This window comes from Rhea americana, unplaced genomic scaffold, assembly GCF_003343005.1.
Source record: "Rhea americana isolate MKP2758 unplaced genomic scaffold, rheAme1 scaffold_341, whole genome shotgun sequence".
In the NCBI taxonomy this organism is placed as follows: domain Eukaryota; kingdom Metazoa; phylum Chordata; class Aves; order Rheiformes; family Rheidae; genus Rhea; species Rhea americana.
This window is the reverse complement of record NW_028186470.1, coordinates 156,499-177,984: the sequence shown is the minus strand read 5'-3', so window position 1 is coordinate 177,984 and position 21,486 is coordinate 156,499. Positions and strand designations below refer to the sequence as shown.

Here is a 21,486-nt window from a genome sequence, read left to right as displayed (position 1 = left end):
GCTTGTTCTTGGAACACGAGTCAAGAGGAGAAAGCAAAAGAATAGTGAGAGAGGAGATGATGGCTTGGTTCTGCAGCACAGTGAGTTGAGGTATCCAGCAAACGTCACTGTAGAGGACTGGAAGGTTCAGAGCRGCCACAGACCTTGGGAGATGGGAATTAATGGAAAAAAATCTCAGTAGCATGAACAATTTTAGTTTGAACCCACCCTGTGTACAGTACTCAAGATCAGCAGCTGGGGAGATGCAGCTGAGGTTCATGAGTCTGGCCTCTTGCTTTTGAGGGGAAGGTGGTATAGTGAGGTCTGTAGGCTTGCAGCCTTATTTGGCCTGGCTCAACTGATTCCTCTTCTCATCTGAGCAGAGCTGACTGCCTCAACAGTCCTGTGTGAGCCCTTTCAGACGTGCRGATTCTTGCAGGATGTACAAGGCAGTTATTTGGCCAAGAATTGCAATATTTACCCAAATGCTTTCTCCCTAGCTTCTACAGAGCCCCATTTCCATAGACCACGTATTTCTAAGGTGATAAATCTAGGGGCTTTCTTCAGTCTCTGGAAAGCCCTGATTTCTGAGTAACTCTAAAATAGCCACAGAAATATCAAGAATGAGAGCTGTACAGGAACCKCCACACTTCTGTTCTTGGGCTGAAGGCTGGCAGCAGAGTCGCACATTAACACAAGGACTCAGTGCAAGCAGGAGGGTGCCTCCTGTAGCAGTACCCCTCTGGTAGCACAGTATAACAAACAGCCCCTTCTTCTGGAGTCTTTGGGTTTCCCCAGTTAATACTGCAAGAATATGAAGTTTACATGTCGTTCCTGCCGTCTCCTTTACTGCTTGCCTTGAGCTGAGGGTGTCAGGGCTCTTGCACAGCTGCCAGTCTCTACACCTATGACTTTAGAGTAGCTACCGTCTTCTCAGGCGCCAAAGACGACATCATCTGGGAAGAGGGTGAAAGGAACATGTCCTGATGGTTTTAAACACTGCAGGAATCTAACTTTTAATAGCAGTCAGGAGAGGGTCTGACCCAACTCTTGGCCAGAAGCCCTCAGGAATAATGCAAGCAGGCTCAGCTGTTCATGATTTTATGTCAGGCAGGGCTAAATGACTTTTAAAATCTTTGGCTGCCTTCCTGTTCTGTAGTAGAAAATTGGCCTTTAACTGGAAATGAGCAGTGATTTCTCCTTGTATCAGACAGTGCGGCTCTGCTGGCAGCCATGTTGCGGTATTGTCACACTTCAGGTATCTGTCCTAACAGAGAGCTTGAGTTGGCCGTGTGTTGACAAACTTAACTCGTATGGAAAAAGCACAAAACTGGTTTGTGTTGGCAGAATTCTGTGTGGCGGGATGAAAGACCTGCTGGTCTGTCTGCATGTGTCGTGGGGACAGAGGCAGGTCTCCATCAAAGGGCTGTGTGTTGCAGCTCAGCATTATGAAGTACATTGCTCTTCAATAAGCAGAACACAAACTGCTTTTTTTCTGCCTGTTTGAAAGTGAAATTTCATGTAGAAAGAGAATAACTGAAATGATGTATGGAGTCAGGAATGGTGCAGTGATTGTTCTGTGCCCAGGTGTCAAGAGGTGGTTTAAGAAGTGCCTTTTGCTATCAGTTCTTGCTACCTGAAATCTGAAAAATCAAACAAGGAATTGATGGTAAGGAGGGAATTGAAGGCTTTTTGTGAGCAAAAATCTGTATGACTCAAGCCAATGTCATCACTGGATTGGCACAAAAYAGAACAATTGTAAGTGCTGCACAGGCACCAGAAAATGAGTAAGGGCAGAGAAACTGATCCTTGTCACTGAGACACGTTCCCTTCCTGTCCAGCTTGAGGCATCTGCCACTGGAAAAAGGATGGATAGATTTGTCAAGATTTATCTAGACCCAAGCACAGATGACACCAGCACTTCTTCCCCCCCCTCCTTGCACTGTGTTCGTGCAGCACTTTGGCATGAGGAGACTTAATTTTTTTCTGAAACCTCTAGGAATTGCTGTGGTATAAATTGYAATTAAACAGCTGTTTTAGTAATCAGATATAGCCAGTCCTCTGTAGGCTTTTGTAGGTGAATAGAGAACCTGAGTCTCTGGAATGATAGACTGAAGACTGCTCACCACTCAGCAGTCGTCTTAATCATATGCAAAGTTGAAATGACTGATATTTTGTTGAATGTTCCTTTCTCTTTCACTCTCCTATACATTGAAATACATACTGAGTTAGTCTTGAACATGCGCTAGCACTTCTGTCCRCTCAGTGTTTCCTGCTAAGTCAAGAAACTGAGACTTCAAAACAACTGCTGCTTAGGGCAAGTCTTCATTTAAGAGTGAATTTCTAAGTGTTGTGGAGCACAAAGTAACAAAAGTGTACAGTTAACAACCAGAAATTAAAACTTCCTGGATGAGTATGTGTGAGAAAGGAGCTTTCTGGCCTTCTTTTTTATTGTCTCTTTTAACTGTGGCATTTCTTCCATTTCAGGATTCTTCGTACCTCGATGAGCTCTCCAACAACAACTCCCTCTTCTCATCCCCAGCGGATTCCCTCTCTGACATCGCAGATCCTAAGGACTTCTTGCCTGCTGATAGTCTCAACCATGTGCCAACACTGTGGGATGTAAACACGCCGCAGCAGAACCAAATAGAGGTAGAGGCTGCTTCCTCTTCCATCCTCCCCATCAGACATGAAATACTGCAGGCTTCATTCCATGGTATTTGCATCAAGAAATTAAGAAAACAACCCAACTCCTCACAGGGGTGAGGGTTACAGTATAGTGATGTTATTTCCTATTATCAAGTTTGCTTGAGGAGGGAAAGGGTGAAGTGTTTACACATATTTTAGTCTCCAGGAATCAGGAGAGTAACASGACATCCTTTAAGGGATATTTGCACTCTTTGAGTGTTACGCAAACGGTAGTTCATTCTCTTGACAATTAGTTCATTCTCCTGACTGCAGTAGCAGGTAGATGCATGCATCACAAGCAAGATGTAACCCTAGAACATGCAGCAGGTCCAGAGTGGGCCACTGCAGGGAATTCAGTTGTCTTACAGAAATGGACTCCAGGAAAAACACAGTGACTTAGATCATTARTTATCCCTAGTGGCAGCTGCTGCATGTTTATTCTTCATGGCAAGTATTTTAGTAACAATGACTAAAAACCAAACTCTGTCTCAATTTAAGWCTGACCATGTATGTTTACTTTGCAAGTCCAAGTCCCTACAGGCTTTTACATATCTGAGTTCTCCTGAGCATCTTGTCTTCTGGAAGTCCCAGAGCAGAATGTAATTCTGAGCAGTTTTACCAACCTTCTGCTGTCTGCTTTCCCTCATGTGTTGGGCTGCTCACTTACTATTGCACAACCTGTTATCAGTCTCTACTAGCAGTTGCCAACTGTGGTCCTGATGGAATCGATATTGTACACATCTGCTGAACCTTTAGTTCTCTGCTGTCACAGTAMATGCCCAACCATGCAGGAGGCTTTATTTTGTTATAGCTTTTGTTCCATATGAGTGCTTCAGAAGGCAACCTAGCATGCCTACATTTGAGACAGTGTTGTATTATTAGGTTCTGTCATGTTTTTAGAGACTGCATTTTCCTGTTAGTAATGTGCCAGACTCTGAATTTCCATGATGAAAGCTGGCTGTTTGTCACAGTTTGGAAATCAAGAGACTTGGCAGCAATTCTGCTTTGTAAGGATACTGCTCTGTGGCTTAGTGACAGGTTGAGTATTGAAAGAGTATGGTTTGGTGACTAGTGTCCTGGCCTGGGACTTGGGAAGTCAAAGTTTCTATCTGTCTTAAACTTTTTATGAGATTTTAGACCAGTCGTGACAATGCAGAACCTCAAATCAGATACCTGAGCTCTTGTTGAAATCAGTGAGACTTGATCATCTTTATAGCCCTTCACAGAGTCTGTCTGGCCTTCAACATGTCTGTAAATGGAGACAGAGAATACCACTGCCCTCCTTCCTGTGGATAAATGTGTTAGAGATCAAGGGCCACACYGTTATGCTGGTGGTGAGGGCTGCATAAGCAATCCATACATAGTCTGGTAACTTTGGACCAGTTTGACCATGAAGTTTGAGACGATTATGGGGAAGAGACAACTGAGCTATTTGAACCCAAGAAATGGCTGAAGAGATCACAGGCTTGTAAACTGGATAATTTAAAAAGCTGGAAAAACAGTTATATTTGCCATGACATAGAAGGCATGTGCCTTGTTTCTCCTAGTCTCCTATTACTTTTTTTTTTAAAGTAATAGCCTAAATCAGTACAAAAATAAAGTTACTTAGTGTACTGTTTCTAAACATGTGAACTCTGCTCGAGATATTTGATGGCTGTAAAAGCTTGTAGTTTTGTATCCATGCAATATACAGCAATGACTTGCGATGAAAAGCTGTTCCAAATCCAGCCTAAAGTATGCAAGTGAGAAACAAGTCATGTCCTGCATGTGATTTGACCACAGCAGAGCAACCGTCTGCACTCTGATCGCAGGCTGTTCCTGGCGTCGGCTCCTCACAGTCACCCCATGCCCCTCCTTGCCCTTCACAGCCCTTAGGTTCAGATAAGGCCAATTAGCTCCTTGGATTCCATTTATAAATGACTTCCTTTTGAAAAGAATCACTAGCTATTTTAAAGGTTGTCTTATCTTTGTTTTCTGAATACAAAGGTGGTTGTTTTTTTAAACTGAGCTCAGTGTTTCCTGACACAGTGCATTTGTTAGACAGATTTCGGTTTCATTTTTACATGAAAGTGGTGGGGTGGTAATTCACAGCAGACTGGGTGAATGGATAGCCGTATTGATCGCTGATTGGCAGTAGTTTTAGCTGAATTTTAAGTATGCAATTTCCTTTGTTAAAGGCRGCAAACGAGGGATCTGTCGCAAAATCTTGAGGCAGTACCAAAGTAAAAGGTTTCTTACCGTAACATTCACTACGTATCAGCATGGGACTGGGTCTCTGACGATGCCTTGCAGCAGTATACGAGGAATTTAGATAATCTCTACCTGTCCCTCCCCACATAGTTATGTCAGCATAATTTTGAATAAAATTGCAGGAATTTTTACTTTTGAGTAGCCAGAGAGGTTTCTAAGCACCGTTACGAAATYGAACTTCCCATTGTGCGTAACCCAGGTGGATGCAGTCCTAGTCTGTTTTGATACAGTACTTCTAATCAGTTGTAGCTGTTTAGTCAGCCTTTTACCCAGGAACAATGAATGTCCTTGCACTTTACTGTCAGGACAGTAATTAATTTCCTGAGACAGAATTTCAGTTTCACAGATTCACGTGAAGCTGAACCAGCAGTCTCTAAATGGCTCTGGCAACGAGGCATCTCGCAAGTGAAGCTGGATGTGTCCTGAGCGTGAGGCCCACATAGGGATCGCAGGTGCAAAAGCTGCCTCAGGCACCCTTCTGGTCTTGGGAGAAAAGATGGGAGCTCATTCTGAAATAACCTAGTGGGGCATTTCCTTCCTGCCTCCTGTTAGTTAGGGCTGGGTATGTGCTTTAAGCCTGAAGGTTGATGTTTTCTGTTCATTGATGTAATTGTGGGATTGCTTGTTATATTAACTCCTCTTTTAAAACTTTATGAACTGTCTTCTGTCAAGTGGTGGGAAATTCTGCAATTTAAAGATATGCTATGGAAAAGACTATATCCTTATTTTAGCCTTATCCTTTTTTTTCCTGTCACGTATTACTACCATTGGGCAAATGTGTTTACTCAAAGGAGGACAGAGAAAAATTGCAGAAAACCTCACAGTTAGATCTCACACTGCTGAATTTTTATTAAGTTCAGTAAGCAACTCTTATCTCAAATGCCAAGYGTTGAAGCTTTAGGTGAAGTGTTTGTGATTAACGGGTAAATGGCTGGACTCAGAGCAGACTTCATGTGCTCATGCTGTGAGAGCTGTTATCAATAAAAAAAGGTGATGTATACAAAAATGTTGGATCTGTTTTATCATTTCAGGAATAGGTATTGCTATACAGTTAAATATTTTAAAGAGCAGACAAAACACAGTTGCATAATTTGTAATGGAGTTGTAAAATAGCCTTTAAAAATAGTTYGTGTAATCCGTTATGTTTTCTCACAACCATCTCACCAGAGTTTACAGCATTTTTAGATTAGAGCAGCAAAGCCCTGCCTCTGAAGCCTGTAGCTAGAATTTTTRTGATCTGCTGGTATGTTTTATTAGTCTAACTCATTCACAGCACCTTTTAAAAGCGAACGCCCTTCTCGCAGCTCAATGCAAAGGAATTATATTTATGCAGAGAGGGGTTGGTTTGTCAGCCACGTGTGACTATTTCCTTTGCCAGTGAAGTCATGGCAAGACGATGCAGAAGGGAGAATAATGCAAGGAGGAAAAAAAATGGAATAACATCAAGTCTTTGGTTGTGCAATTGTGTCAGCTGCTTTACTGAATGAGAATCTTTCTCRTGCTTACATCCCTGTGTTCTCATGTATGGCAGGTGTCTGTGTGTGTCTTACATGTTAACGCTTTTAGGTATGTGGCAGAGACTAAGGAGAAGATCAAATTGTAAGGGGAAGAAGAATAGAGAAAGGAAGAAATTGTACAAGTTTGATCTGGAAGAAGATGATGTATAGCTACTGGTCCCAGTCCTCACAGCATATTCTCAGCTGTATGGTTAGTTTTAAATGCTCCGAACAATCAGGGTTTCTCTCACTTCCTTTGTGGTACCTGAAAATAAAAAGCTGTGTGCAAAAGCCATGTAACTGAATTGAGATAGCARGGATTTATATTTTGAAGATGACATGATGCAAAGATTGACCTACATTAACTTCCCACTGCTAGAGCTGAGACAAGTATGTCCTTCCATTCTAGCAGGATCTGGGTCTTTTTATTTTTTGCCTAAGAAGAAGCTTTTATATTGAGTTCAGATTTGTAGGTGGAGATGTTTCACCTGCTCTCCAGATTTCTTGGCACTGAGAATAGCTGTTCTGTCCAGCTTCCTTCTGGTAATTCTGACTCAGGCTTCCAGTAATGGAGGATGGGTTTTTTTCTTCTTTTTTATTTTTTTTAATTAAAAAAAAGGAAACAATCAGAGTGTTTACGCTTAAGAACTTCCCGTCTTTCACTTCTGCCTATGGCGCATGGGTGTCTTTATAAGTCTGGCACTCTTCTCAGGCTATAAACTTGAAGTAGTGCTGCTTTTGGAGTTGCTGATTACTTTGGATGCCATGAGCTGCTGGCTTGACCTTGTTCACTGTCGGGAAATTCCAGTGTGATTTTTGTTTGTGTGGAGGAAGACAAAGGGTCTCCTCGATTGTGCCTTCCCAGCGAGGAGTGTCTTGGGAGCTCTCACAACTGGCTGTGGTGTAGTGGTTTGGATAGACAAACAGTAATTAACTCTGACATCGCAGTTGGCGCCTAGAGAGATCCAGCTAACCCTCGCTGCAGTCTGACCTACCAGACCACGATAACTGCTGCATTTGCCTATCACTGGCCTGGTAGGTCCCAGTGTGGTCTGAGTTCCTGGAAGAGTTTGATGCTTTGTTGTTGGGCTCTGTATTAAGTGGAAGTCATGATCTGTCTACACATGTGAGATGAACCTGAGTGGTAATTGAAAGTGTGCAGGCTTTGGCAGTTTTGGTGCTAAGAGGTAAGTGGTAGCGCTCCTCATCCTCAGAAYGAGTATTAATCAGTGCTGACCCACAGTTTGTGTTCTGGTGCAGTTATGTCATTACTCTGAACAGTGTTTTTAAAGTTAAAACCAATTGGCTAAAGTGTTAAGTAAATGATTGCCTTAAGGGCAGTTTGTAAGAAGACTGTAGAAAAAATCAGTGTTCTTATTTAGTGCTCAGTCCTTTCCTAGTGATGTCTTTTTGGATGCAGTTTTGTTCTATCTTTCCCATTCCTGCTGTTTGGATCTCCTCAGTCATTCTTGAGTCTCCACTTCTGTCCCTTAAAGTGATACTGTTTCTCTTCCATTAGCAAATCCAACCCGTAGCTCTCAGTTCAGAATAAAACTTGTGATCCCCCTGTGAGAATCTATGCTGTTCCTTTTAAGTCATAAACGAGTATCTCTCTTGTCTGGAGCAGCACAGCAGTTTTGTGTAGAGCTCCCTTCAGAGCAGATGGGAAAATCGTGACTAGCATAAGTGTTTCCAGTGCAGAGAAAAATCCATTATTCCCATAATAAACTCTGATCAGGTCTTGAAAGGGACTGCTGGCTTGTAAGAATTCTTTGAAAGTGGCAACATTTGTACAAATAGTTCAGTAGTGCTAATGTAAGGTTTATAAGAGGTATACCTAAGATGCCATGTTTAAAAGCAAAGCTTGTTATTTTGGATGGCCATCTTAATGGCATGCGGTTGTTAGCTTTGGCAGAAAGACTTCTGTTTCGCAGGTTTGTTCATATTATGAAAGGAAATGTATCCCTGCAGGTTTTGATTGTGCACACATGTGCACATATGCAAAATGTTCATACTGCTTACAGGAATGTATTTACTGTCTCCAGTTAGTCTCTGTGTTGGTGTTGATGAAGGCATGTAGGGCATTTGCAAGATTTATTAGTTTCTTGAATCTTTCCCTAGGGCTTGACACTTCGTTGCATTTCACAAACAGAAAGTATTAAAGCTCATTGACAGTCTCAGAGTATAAGATCTGAACACGGAATGCAAGGATCTTCACTGCTGTCCTGTTTTCATGCTTTAATCTTTTGAAATTGGAGCGATGAGAGTTATGACTTTTCTTACTTGCATCTTTTCTGTTCCAGCTGTTCTCTCCCAGCAGATCATTCCCTGGTTTAAACAGTTCAAACGACCATGTTCCTGCTGTCCCCAACACCCCACTCCTCATAAGCTATCAGGTGAGAAAGATGATCTGCTTCTGTAGAATCAGGCACAAGATTCTTAACTTGGTAATGCCACAGAAGAAAGAATGATTCTAACCATTTTTCCTTTCAGGGGGAGTAATACAGGAAAATCAGCCAGATGCATTACGAGTCACTGCTCTTTCCCAGAAATGTCTTATATTTCCCTTGATGTAGTCTCACTATGTTAAGGAATGATCTGTGCTTTCTTTACCACTAAATCAGCAGAGTCAATAGAGGCTGTTCTTTTCCTGGAATTACGTGACTTTGTTTTATGCTGCTGAGTACGATGCTGAGTTTAAAGCTGGTTTAGATCCCTTACTGTGAGTCAGATTAGAGTACAACTGGCTGGAATTCATGCTAGCCTACAATCCATCTGAAAAATGTTGTAGTCATCATTCCCTAATTCAGTATGGTGTTGAAAGTAGCTCTTAACGCACTTATTGGAGCTCTAGGTGTTGGTTCCCACAAACGGCATTCCTTGCATTGCTATAGTCTCTAATTAGATGAATTGTATTTGAAAGGTTCATGAACATGTGCTGGAATAATTTAGAGTTTCTGGAACTGTGTAAGACTGCATGTGTCCGTAATTCAATGTGAACATTAATGTTTGGTCATTGCTGTGTTCCTTTTCAGTCTCAGGCTCCTGCAGAGGAGGAGGATGAAGGTGAGGAGGAAGAAACTGAAGAGTTGGGGCAAACAGAGACATACGCAGAATACATACCTTCAAAGTGTGAGTGTCTTGCCATCACATGAGTATGAGAAATGCTGTTAACTCCGTTGTGGGCCAACCTAATTCACTGTTACCTTCTTTTCCTGCAAGCAGTATGTGATGTTTGCCATACCACATCCTAAGCTTGTGATTATGTAGAAGAGCTTTGCATGCCAATATATTCATCCTTTGTTGATGTTACCCTCATTTAGCAGAACACTTTTCTGTTCTTTCTGTTTCTTCCTTTTGAAAGAGATAYTAGTTACTCTTGAGCAGAGAGCTACAGAATGTTACTGTAGGGCCTGGAGTCCTTTCTGAATGCTCTGTGGAAGTGAAGAACATGATTTATCTGTTTTCTGTGTTGTTATTGTAGCCAAGATTGGGAAGCACCACCCTGACCTTGTGGTTGAAACGAGCACTCTATCCAGCGTCCCCCCACCCGATATCACCTACGAACTTTCCCTTCCACGCTCCATTGCCGACAAAGGGTCACTCTCTGCACTACAGCTGGAAGCAATCATTTATGCCTGCCAGGTATGTGGCTCCACTTTGCCTGGCTTGCATGTCATACAATAGAAGTAAACTCTGCCTTTTCTATGGACAGATATTCAAATGTGTTTCAAAATAGCCTGTAATATAGAAGAACTGCCTTTGGAAACATTGGCATGTGCCATGTTAAAAGCCTTTTGAAAAAAGGATTATTTGAAACTGAGGACTGAGAATTTGTCTCTGTGGGATCTGTTTCCAAAGACACAAGAACMTTTGACTTCTGGTGGAGATGAGTGCTTTGCATTTCTGAAGCTAGAGCCCTCGGGACCTTTACCATGAACCATCACTTGTGAGCTTGACCGTAACACTTGACCATTCCTGCCTTTGTTTATTTGAGCAGGATATATGAGAGGGTTAAGTAGTGCTCTCATAACTATGAAAGCTGTTAGCCAAAGCCAAATCTATTTTAATTTCCAACTCTGCTTTTGATTTTCCAGCAACATGAAGTTTTATTACCCAATGGGCAGCGAGCTGGGTTCCTCATTGGGGATGGTGCTGGAGTTGGAAAGGGCAGGACAGTTGCGGGGATCATCTTTGAAAATTATCTTAGAGGGAGGAAAAAAGCTCTGTGGTAAGTTTTTTCCTCTGTTCCCGTAAGACCTCGGAGTTGGTTTGAATTTGGGTGTAAGGAATTCCTTAGTGCTGATGTTGGCTTTATAGTTGACTCACGCTGTGGCCTGAAATAAGTTGTTTCCACCTCTTTGTGCCTCTTTGCTGTCTGTGAAATGGCAATATTTCCCGCGAAGGGGTGATGGGAGAATGAATCACTACGAAATGGCAAATCACGTGTATTGGAGTGCAATGTCAAGCCTACTCCTACTCTCTTTGAAGTCCATGGGGGTGTATTCATGGACTTCTTGGGTGCAGACTCGAGCCCCTAGAGGATGGAGTTTTCTGCAGAATAGTCACAAGTTGCCATAAGTGGCAATGCTGTGGAAGACTGGAGGCTGCTGTAGGATCCTATACTGAGGTGTGTGGGCAGTTGGAAATGTGACGATTTTGTACACCTACTATTACTTTAGTCAAAGCTGTTAGTCACTGTGCATGCCCTGACTGTCTCCTCAGGAGATAACCAGGCTAGTATCTTGCTTTTCAGGTTCAGCGTCTCCAATGATCTTAAGTATGATGCTGAGAGAGACCTGAAAGACATTGAAGCCTCCCACATTCCCGTGCATGCTTTGAATAAGGTACGGGAGAGAAGTTGCAACGGTGTTCTGGAAAACCAGCCCACAGTGGCATTTAAATGGAGCTGCTGTGGCATGTATTGCAGCAGTCACTACTGCCTTTGCTTGTGGCTGATGGCACAGACAGCAAGCTGTTTGCTGTTCCTTTCTCTCAGTGTACTCTTCGCACTCTGGACTCTTGCTATTTTTATGCACCCTGCAGAGTTGCATCACAAGTAAAGAGCTGCTTCCTGAAGGGGAAAGTAAGAAGTGTTTGTATAGCAGTGCAAAGCTCAATAGGACTTAAATCTTTTTAACCATTCATGAAGAGTGCTGCAGAGGGAACCGCACCTGTTAGACATGGCCAAGCTGTGCTCTCATGGGCTAACATTTTCCAGTGCTGGTACTGCTTTTCAGAAAATGCCAGTGGAGGGAGCACTTACAGATGCACAGATTGGTGCCTAGCAGCGGATTCCAAATGCACAGGGTCATGACTAAGAACGTGGGCCTTTCCATCCAGCTGAGTGAATTAGAGCATACTCTGGTTATCAGTGGAAGCATGAGAATATAATGTTTTTCAAAAAAACTACCAGTAGTGGTGGTGTGGTTATTCACAGGGTTCTTCATAACCTGTTCTTGAGCCTCTTGTCCTGTCTATCAGCTGGCTTGTGTTTGCCACACTGCTGGCTAGTTCACTGCAGTGTTCTTCCCTGGTTTTTAATGCTGTTGAGCAACCAGCTCTTACTGAGTCAACAGAAACCATGTGTGCTCGACAGCCCTGAATGCAGTCCATTAAAAGACTGAAAGAGATGTTTGTTTTCAGACCAAAAGGGCTTTAAATAACACTTTCTTCAGATTAAGACTATGTTTTTTCCTTCTTATATTTAGTTTTTTTCAGGTGAGATTCATGACCGTAAGATAAGCAGTAATCTCATTTGGCCAAAGAGAACATAATTTTCTAAAAATAATTAAAACTGATGGGATGAATTCAGAATAATTAAACACTCTAAACTGTTGCTTAAAAAGATAAGTGGTTTCAGGTGGCCAGAAAATTGAAGTCCTAGTGTGGTCTCCACATTTCACTACATGTGTCAAGATGTGCTGACACTTGGCTAGAGGAACTTATCCGGGTATTTGCAGTTCCTGTCATCACCATATCTCAATGCCAAACAGAAATGCTAAAGACATCAGCTACCAACAGCCTTTTTCTCTTGTGCTCTCAGATTGTTTTTTCTTCTTGAAGGCAGGAACATGTGTCCTGCAAAGTTACAGCAGAATCGGCTGTATTGATTGTGGGAGAAGGATGGGTGGAGCATACTGTGGACAAGCGTCATGAGCATGYGTGTTCTTGTTCTTCCTCTTTGTGCAGATTAAATATGGTGACACAGCTACCTCAGAAGGAGTCCTCTTTGCCACTTACTCTGCTCTGATTGGTGAAAGCCAAGCAGGGGGAAAACACAGGACACGCTTAAAGCAGATTTTGGACTGGTGCAGGGAAAATTTTGACGGAGTTGTATCCTTAAAAAAGAAAAGAGGAGAGGGAGAAGAACAACTTGCTTGTAATTGTTCTTTGCCAATGAACACAGAACTGGGGCCATCTGAGGTCACGGGAAACAGCTGTACTGAGCAGTTTGATGCCTGTGGTTCATGTTTAAATGCTATAAGCATTGATTCTTCCCTTGGAAGAAGCTGGGTTCTGTTTTCCATCTCTTCCCACCCTCATGAAGAAATTGCACCCTTTCTCCTTAACTGACTTTCCCTTTTAGATTGTATTTGATGAATGCCACAAAGCCAAAAATGCTAACTCCACTAAAATGGGCAAAGCAGTGCTGGACCTTCAGAACAAACTGCCTCGAGCAAGGGTTGTTTATGCCAGTGCTACAGGTAAGCTTGTACCATAGCATTGCTTGGGCACCACATGCAAACAAATGCCAGTCACCTCTGATCTGCCATCCTGTCTGAAGGATGTCCTTGAGATGTGATCATGTATGCTGAGAACACATGTTCGTGCAAGAAGAGACAAATGACATCAGAACATTGCACTACAGTGCTAAAGAGCAGCTAGGATGCTGAGATCTACCCCAAGTTCTGTCACTGCCTTTTTTTGTGACTTTTTGGCAAGACAGACTAATCTCTTGCCAAATTAACCTGTAATGATGCTGCTTGCCCTTTTAATGCATAGAGGGCAGTGCTTGGAGAGCCCCTTGGATCCTCCATGACACAATAGTGAATGACCATCCTTTAAAAAAGATAAGTTCACTTTTCTTGAGTCAACTATTTACAACTGCTTTTTCTAACAGTGAATTCTATTCAAACAGGTGCCTCTGAGCCAAAAAACATGATTTACATGAGCCGCCTGGGGATCTGGGGGGAGGGCACCCCTTTCAGAGCATTTGATGAGTTCCTGCATGCAATTGAAAAGAGGTAGGTCATGTCTGGCTTCCCTTTCCACCTGGCTTGCATTTTGTGGCAGGCTTTGTCTGGCCCAGGGAGAGAAGTGTTGGCCTTGACCCATTGGTTTCTGCCTTATAACTCATTGGAGGATTCCTTCTTACTCCTAAAAAAGTAAATAAAGATAATTAAAAAGAAATACACCATCCCTCTAGTCCGTAGTGGCTAAACATTTTGTACCTGTCCAGTTGCAGCCTTTAAACAGCAAGAGACACAGCTAGGATGTTTTCAGAGAAGGAGCAAAGTCACTCGGTCCTTCTACTGGACTGGAGCAATGAGAAGAGCTGTGCATCTCAGTGGGTTTCTTAGCTGGGCACTGTGTTCTAAGTTTTTAGAGGAAGTCAAACTGAAGCAAGATTGGAAGAGTCATTTTCCCATTTGGGAAGTGGATGTGATGCCTGTCATGTGCGTGTCTGAGGACAGCTTGAGCCACCAGGAGAGAGTCTCGTTCTGCAGATGCAGCTACCTGGTGCTGCCCTTGTGCAGAGAAAAGGGATTTCAAAGCCAGCTCTGTCTGTCTTCCTTTCCCAGGGGAGTTGGTGCAATGGAGATCGTGGCGATGGACATGAAGGTCAGTGGAATGTACATTGCCAGGCAACTCAGTTTCACTGGAGTGACCTTCAGAATAGAGGAGATCCCACTGGATCAGCAGTACAAGATTGTCTACGATAAAGCAGCAAAGCTGGTGAGCTGGCCCCACTACAATAGGGTGGCCAATGTTTAGTTATGCTTTGGATATTGCCACTTGTTATATGGGAGAATTTGAGGTCCCTGAACATGGCCATGACCCCAAACTTAGCTTATCTGTAAGAAAGAAAGGGGGAAAGTGGTGTACACACTCGGCTTACATTAAATAGATCATATTGTATGTTTTTTTGCCTCTATTTAAAAGTTCCATGTTTGGAAACCCAATCTTAAAACATTGTGCTAGTGCAGAAAGGGGAGAACTAACACAGACTAACACAGCAACTGTTTAATCAGTTAAAATCAGTTAAAATATTGATTTTAAATTGGATTATCAAACCTCAGACTGTTCTAATAACTTCATGCACAGCAGTAATGAAAGTGAAAAGCAAGATATTAACTGGCCTTTCTTGGTACCATCTTCAGTGGGCAGAGGCCTTGATGGTGTTTCAGCAGGCAGCTGACTGGATTGGCTTGGAGTCTCGAAAGTCCTTGTGGGGTCAGTTCTGGTCTGCTCACCAGCGCTTCTTCAAGTATCTCTGCATTGCTGCTAAAGTCCGGCGACTCGTTGAGCTTGCCAAGGACGAGCTGGCAAAGGATAAGGTATGGTATTAGAGCCTGGCTGCAAATGGCAACAGCCGTCAGTTTTATCAGTGAGTTTTTGTAGTCTGCAACCCAAAGGAGATTATGATTCAGCTTGACTTAAAAACAATTTCAAATGTCTTTAAATATGGCTGAAACACTTTCTAGGTCAGCCAGAATGAAATGTAGTCTCTACGTTTCTGAGAATATTCACAGTTAATTACACTGGGTTGCTAATACAACATCATCTTCTGAGCCATTACCCACTGTTTGTATATAGTAGACACAGCAGTTAATTTGAAGTAGTATTTTGGGTCATATTTGGGCTGCAAGAGCTACCAGATCTTTCAGCTCTGACATAGCCCTGTCATTACATCCATCTGAATGTAGTTTGGAATTTTTAGACAGAAACTATCTAGGAAAATCGGTTAGATTTTGAAAGTAGAGTCATCCWCTCAGTAGTGTGAGCAGAAGTACAGTGCAGGGTGTTGGAAGATGAGTCTTCATCAGGAGCCTTGTTAGAGGGCTAGCATGTGTTTTGGAGGAGATCCAAGGAAAATATCCCTGAAACTGTGAAGCAAAATCTCTAGAGCATGTAGCTGTTTGCCCTAACACCAGCTGTGATATGCCCTCACTGACGTCTTGCTTTGCTGTGTTTTGTGTTTCTCTGCAGTGTATCGTCATCGGCCTGCAATCTACTGGAGAGGCTCGCACCAGAGAAGTCCTAGATGAGAATGATGGGCATCTAAATTGTTTCGTCTCTGCTGCAGAGTGAGTTAGATACCCACGTTGTTTTTGCTGAGGGGACACGTGGGAGGCTGGAGGCATACTAGGGAAAGCTCTATCCCTCGAGCTGCTTATAATTTGCAGTTCTGCAAATGCATTTCATAAACAGTTCACTTTGAACAAGCTGCAARTACAGAGGATGTTTTATTGGGGCTTTGGACACTATTTCTGTAAAAATGGCTTTATAAACTAGATTCTAGATTTTAAACTCTCCTGTGGTTCTGACTCGGAAAGGAAATGGCAAGTGTAGAAGAGCTAGAAATGTGAGCTTAGATGTGGTTTGTGTGGGTCTAACCCTGGAAAACATGGCCCTTGACACTGAAGAAATGAGCAGGGGCATCTTGTTTAATGATAGAGACAGGGATGATAATGTGCGAAGGCATTACTGGAACAGTGAGAGGAAGGAACGGTCCAAGGAGTTTAGTTCTTCAGTGTTGTCTTTAAGCATGACTATGAGGCAAGGCATGTTGTTCAGTTGGCAGATCCTGTAGCGTGCTGGTTGTGTTGCCTTCATTCATAGTTAAGGAGAGAATTGATTGTATTTTAAGTGAAGCCAGCAGTTGAACTCATGGTAAATTTTCTGGTAGAGAATGAGGCTTATGTTCCCCTCATTTCTGCACCTTTCAAAATATCACCCTGTCGCATGAATGTAGCTGTTTCTGTACAAGAGGTGATGAAAAACTGGGATAGTTGAGTTGCATTTCTTGTGTCCTGCAGGCAGCAGGGCTGTTACTGTCTTCTTTTGGAATGACTTTTAATGTGGGTGAAAGCAAAGAGAGATGCCAGAGATGGTATGTGTTCAGCCTGGGCCAAGCATTCTCCCAATATGCTCAGGCATTTTTGTGCCGTGTTACTATGCTGTCTCCAGTCTATTCCTGAGAAATAAATATCAGTTTGCTGACAGTGCACGGAGCAGGTTTAACAGCTGCTTGGATAGATTTGGTCTCTTGAATTGGTTTCCGCATCACAGAATTCAGAGGAACACAGTTTGCTAGTCCGATAGTGATCACTCACACTGCTCAGCTCTGTCCCCAGTTTTAGAGGCTGGAGTTATTTGCCCACCAGCATTGGCCAGGTAACTGGATGTCTCCTGGCATATGCTGAGTCTCCAGTCAGTGTCCTGGTTTTACAGCACTTCAGGGGATTTCTCTTGGGGAGTGTGCTGGGAATAAGCTGTTGTTTAAGAGATGCTGAGAAATGGAGTTAAAAATAAACTAATTGTTTAGTGAGTGAATACAAGCCCAACCTTCTGTTTGCAGAGAAGATGGGGAAGTGCAAGTACTCAGAAAATGAGCAAGGTCTCATGGCTGGGAGACTGCAGTGCTGAGTGACTTTTTGCATTCCGTGCCCTGAAACGCCTCAACAGAGAGGACAAAAGGGCCCTTTCTGGTGCCGYGTAATCATGTTACGTAACAGCCAGCCCAGAGCTCTGCCCTCCGGGGAGTGGTGCTGTCTCTTATCAAGGGTCTTAGAGCCGCCTCCCTGGTTCCCACAAATCCCTCTTTCTCACACGGGTGAGTTGTCATGTCCATACCTCTCTGCTCTTGCTTTCAACATTTTTTTTTTAACTAGAGCTCATTCAGCACAGCCTTCTCATTGCACTGGGGGTTCAGTCCCATCCAGCACAGTCAGCATTTAAGCATTTGCTCTTTTGTTTGCAGAATGCCCACAGAAGCATTTGTTTGATTTCCACCTCTTTTGATTTTTCCATTCACTTGAATCTATTACCTATCCAATATTTTGTCACTTTTCTCTATTTCATGGGCAAGCAGACCCATGTCCAGTTAATCAAAGGGCTGAGTGAAGTACATGTAATAGACAGCCTTACACCTTATCTCTGCTGTGAGTTGCAAGGCAAAGCGTCAGGCCACAGAGCATGGAGAGGGGCTGGAACACTGGGACTTACTGGATTTGTAGTGATGTAGCAGCTTCCCAGTGTAGTGTGTCCCATGAGAAATTCCTTCTTGGTTGCTGTATAAAGGTCTTGCAACTTTGGCATGTCGTGTGGCAGCACAGTGCCCAGGATATGCTTTGCTTTTGTTGCAGTATCTCCTGGAATGGCCCTGCTCCCTTCATCAGCAGGGAGGTTACAGCAGGGAGCATTTCCCAGCATTACAGTGCACAGTCTTCACTCAGCATGCCTATTTCAAGGCTGAGATTCTGCTGGAGCAAACCACGTTCCCTTGGCTAACTTTTGGGTCTGCCAGCAGAACCCTTTGGTGAAACAAATTCAGTTTGATTTGCTGCAGTTTTGGAGAGCTGAGCTGTGCCAGTTGCTGACTGATCGTGTGCTAGTAGTTGTGGTGCTGGATTTACCCCTCTCATGAAATATACTGCTATCTCAAATACACGTTGCTACATGATAACCAGCAGATGTTCCTATTCCTGGTAGCTAGAATAAATTTTGCATCTTACTTTCAGAGGCGTCTTTCTATCACTAATTCAGAAGCACTTTCCTTCAACCAAAAGAAAGAGAGAAAAAGGAACTGGCATTAAAAGAAAACGTAAGAGCACACTCCACTGCCAAGCATCTGACCTCCTACCTTGCTGCTTCACCCCAGCCACTCACCTTTTTCTTTTCCTTTTTCCCTTTTCCCCACTTCATGCTTTTTGCTACTCTGCCCTGGTTTCGGTTTGCCCTCCCTCACATCCCCCATCACTGTTGTCTCTCATCTGGAGGAAGGCAGCTCTCTAGGTCATTCCTCCCTTCCTCCTAACCTACCTCCCTGTCACCAGCATAGTTCCTAGCCTCCACCACTTGCCCAGTAGCTGTGCCCCTTTCCCTTAGCTGTTTCCTTACCTAGATTAATGGGCAGATTGCATAAGAGTCCTGGCTGCACATTTGAAGCCCACTTGCAGCAAGAGGGGGTTCTGTACAACCCCTTACCTATAGCATGGCAAGTGTCCTGGGAAAAAAAAATACTCCCCTGCCAAATCATTGGCTGTGGCTGCAGGTAAGAACAGTTTTGGGCTTTTTTCCTTAGTGGGATGGGGGAAAGGTGGAAGAGGGGATGAGATAGCAGCACAGGCAGATTGTGGGGGTTGTCCTGACAGGTTGTTGCTGCAGAGCAGCTCATGCAGACAGGTCTCTGAACCCTCTCACATGGTGGGGGCATGTCTTACTATGCTTGGAAGCAAATGACATCCCAGCTGCTAGCACCAAAACACTGGCACCTTCCCTTTGCCTACAAGTGCCTCTGAGGGCAGTCAGGCCTGTGGACTCCTTCCCCTATGGAGCTAACACTGCTTAAAGCTGGCTGTGAATTCATCCTGGTGTGTGCAACTAGCTTCAACCCTGAAAAAGATTGCCTTGTTTTTCCTTCCTCTCTCTCTCTTTTCTTTCTTTCTCTCTCTCTCTCTCTCTCTCTCTCTCTGTCTCCTTTTTTTTCTCTCTCATTCTTCCCCACCTTCCTAACAGTCCACCTGTGCCCAAGAGGCTTTGTCTCACCAAGATGAGCCTTTCATCTGAGGCAGTCTGAGCTATTTTGTGATTTAGTCTCTTCTTTCTGAACTGGCACTTGCTCTTCTGTGTGGATACACAAGGTTGGGGATCCCTGCATGACACCACTCGCTCTCCCTTGCAGGGAAACAGAAGAGCCGCTGCGCCAAAGCTCTGAAGGGTGTATGTGACCCTGCTGGTGTGATCAAGATCAGTGATGACAGCAGCACTGACTCCGACATGGGACTTGATAGTGACTTCAACTCTTCCCCAGAGTCTGTGTTTGAGACTGACGATGTCATCTTCGTCGAGCACACCTACAATGGCTTTGCAGCTGAGGACAGAAGTAAGGAGAGCAGCAGCAGAAGGCTTGCTCCTTCCTTGCTTTGGGCAGCCAGGGACCAGAGTCATTAGTTTTTAGTGCGTCGTGTACAGTGTACAGGAACATAGATGAAGGAAACCACCTGCTCCAGTACCCTGCAAACATGGACAGTTATAGATTAGCTATAACCCTTGTAGTGTCTGGCTAAGGGGATTGCAGAGTTGAGCTGGTGTGAGGAGGTCTTTTTTGGTGTGTTCTGGGGATGTTGAAGTTCTTTCTGTCCTTGAGATAGCCTTACAATCTTGGCCAGATTTTATCCTGTGATGGTCAAAGTTGGCTTTGTGAGGTTAGTTCACATTAACTTGCTCACATCAGTGAATCAGAAGAAGGTGCTCTGCACACTCTCTACTTTTACTCCATTGAAAAAGGTGGAAGTGCAAATTTATTGCATCATTTATTGCAAGGCTTTACCTGCACATCAGATAGTGCCCCTAGAAGCCCTTTGGGACCAACTTCTGATTTCTTTTGGCTRTTCCAATTTGCAATCACCAGGTGGTTCTGAGCTTTTGTATTTTACATTACAGGCAATTTTCACTTGCTGCCTTCCCAAAAAGAGATGCATGGCCTGAGAGAACTAGAACATGTTGAAAAGATGAAACAGAACCTCCTAGCAAAAGTAAAAGCACTGGGAAAAGAGCTACCTCTCAATACCTTGGATGAACTGATCAATCATTTTGGGGGCCCAGAGCATGTGGCAGAGGTAAATCCCRCAATCAAGAATAGATTTCACTGGCAGTGGGTGACAGGAAAAGGGGCCAGCAAGAGGAGTTGCAGCTGAGAGAGAGTTTCTTCTCCTTCCTTGCAACCTGAAAATGCTGTTAAGAATTGACTTCCTAAACACTGTTTTACCTAAGATGCTGCATTGTGTAAGTGTCTCCCGTCTGCTAAGAGTGTCTCTCTCTTCTGTGCTGCATGTGCAGATGACTGGGCGGAAGGGCCGGGTAGTATGCAGACCGGATGGCTCTGTCATGTTTGAGTCGCGTGCAGAGCAAGGCCTTTCCATAGACCACGTCAATCTGAAGGAGAAGGAGCGTTTTATGAACGGGGAGAAGGTGAGTAAGCTTAGAGCTAGAAGAACCTTCAAACATCTGCATGGGAGCAAGTACCTTGACAGGAGGAAAGGAAGGRTGTCTTGTATGCTTTTGCCTGGCTAGCCTTAGGCCAGAGGCTAACAAAGCGTGGCAGCTTTCTATTTGCTCTGCTGGCAAGTGATAAGGAAGCCTAGGTCCCTTCCATGATCTGGGGCTATCTTTGTGTCTTCAGCTGTTTTCTGTAGCTGCTTTTGCAGATGACTAGGAACCTTGTTGTCCCTTCTCACTGGTGGTGTTTCTCTCTCTTAGCTTGTAGCAATAATTTCCGAGGCCTCCAGCTCAGGTATCTCTCTCCAAGCAGACAGACGGGTGAAAAACCAGAAACGCCGGGTCCACATGACACTGGAATTGCCCTGGAGTGCAGACCGGGCCATACAGCAATTTGGTGAGAACTGAGTGTCCTTTGTCACTGTTGTCTTCCCCAAGTTCATTTCAGACCACGCAGCTTTGGGCAGCCCTGGCAATGAAAAGCACATGTAGCCGCCCGAACTGGGCAGAGCCTGGGGTGTTTAGCCTGGCCTTCTGAACTAGGCTGCAGACAGAGGGACAGGTATTTAGCTTTTTGAGGTGGTAGCTTTCAGAGCACAGTGCTTCCATATTTTGCCAGAATGGAAATCCAAACTTGAGGCAGCTGTGATTTACTTATCTAATAGGGAAGGTTCCTGTTGACTTCAAAAATTATTTGCAGTGTGGAAAGCAGGAAGCCTTCCCATGCATGCAAGCAGGGGTTCCTCCTTGTGAAACATACCTAGTGGTGCCTGAGGATTTCTGTTCTATCCTGGAGAACCTCTGGAGATGGGGAGGGTCAGTTCCCACAGGAGCATAAAGAAATAAT

At 43.8% G+C, this 21,486-nt stretch overlaps 1 protein-coding gene across 7 annotated transcripts in view; it reads left to right on the top strand.

Annotated features, from left to right (window-relative positions):
- Positions 1-21,486, top strand: part of SBNO2 (strawberry notch homolog 2) — a 74,730-nt gene that overhangs the window by 44,041 nt on the left and 9,203 nt on the right. For all 7 annotated transcript variants that reach the window (XR_014896645.1, XM_085311463.1, XM_085311464.1 and 4 more), the window contains 17 exons: positions 2,467-2,631; positions 8,717-8,809; positions 9,449-9,545; positions 9,898-10,058; positions 10,511-10,644; positions 11,170-11,260; positions 12,606-12,749; positions 13,003-13,120; positions 13,555-13,660; positions 14,219-14,372; positions 14,798-14,974; positions 15,627-15,724; positions 18,161-18,243; positions 19,324-19,524; positions 20,085-20,260; positions 20,481-20,612; positions 20,901-21,036. Coding sequence is in view for 6 of the 7 variants with exons in the window: in XM_085311463.1 (XP_085167589.1) it covers positions 2,467-2,631; positions 8,717-8,809; positions 9,449-9,545; positions 9,898-10,058; positions 10,511-10,644; positions 11,170-11,260; positions 12,606-12,749; positions 13,003-13,120; positions 13,555-13,660; positions 14,219-14,372; positions 14,798-14,974; positions 15,627-15,724; positions 18,161-18,243; positions 19,324-19,524; positions 20,085-20,260; positions 20,481-20,612; positions 20,901-21,036 (2,266 nt within the window). In the remaining variant the exon portion in view is untranslated. The remainder of the gene's footprint in view (positions 1-2,466; positions 2,632-8,716; positions 8,810-9,448; positions 9,546-9,897; positions 10,059-10,510; positions 10,645-11,169; positions 11,261-12,605; positions 12,750-13,002; positions 13,121-13,554; positions 13,661-14,218; positions 14,373-14,797; positions 14,975-15,626; positions 15,725-18,160; positions 18,244-19,323; positions 19,525-20,084; positions 20,261-20,480; positions 20,613-20,900; positions 21,037-21,486) is intronic.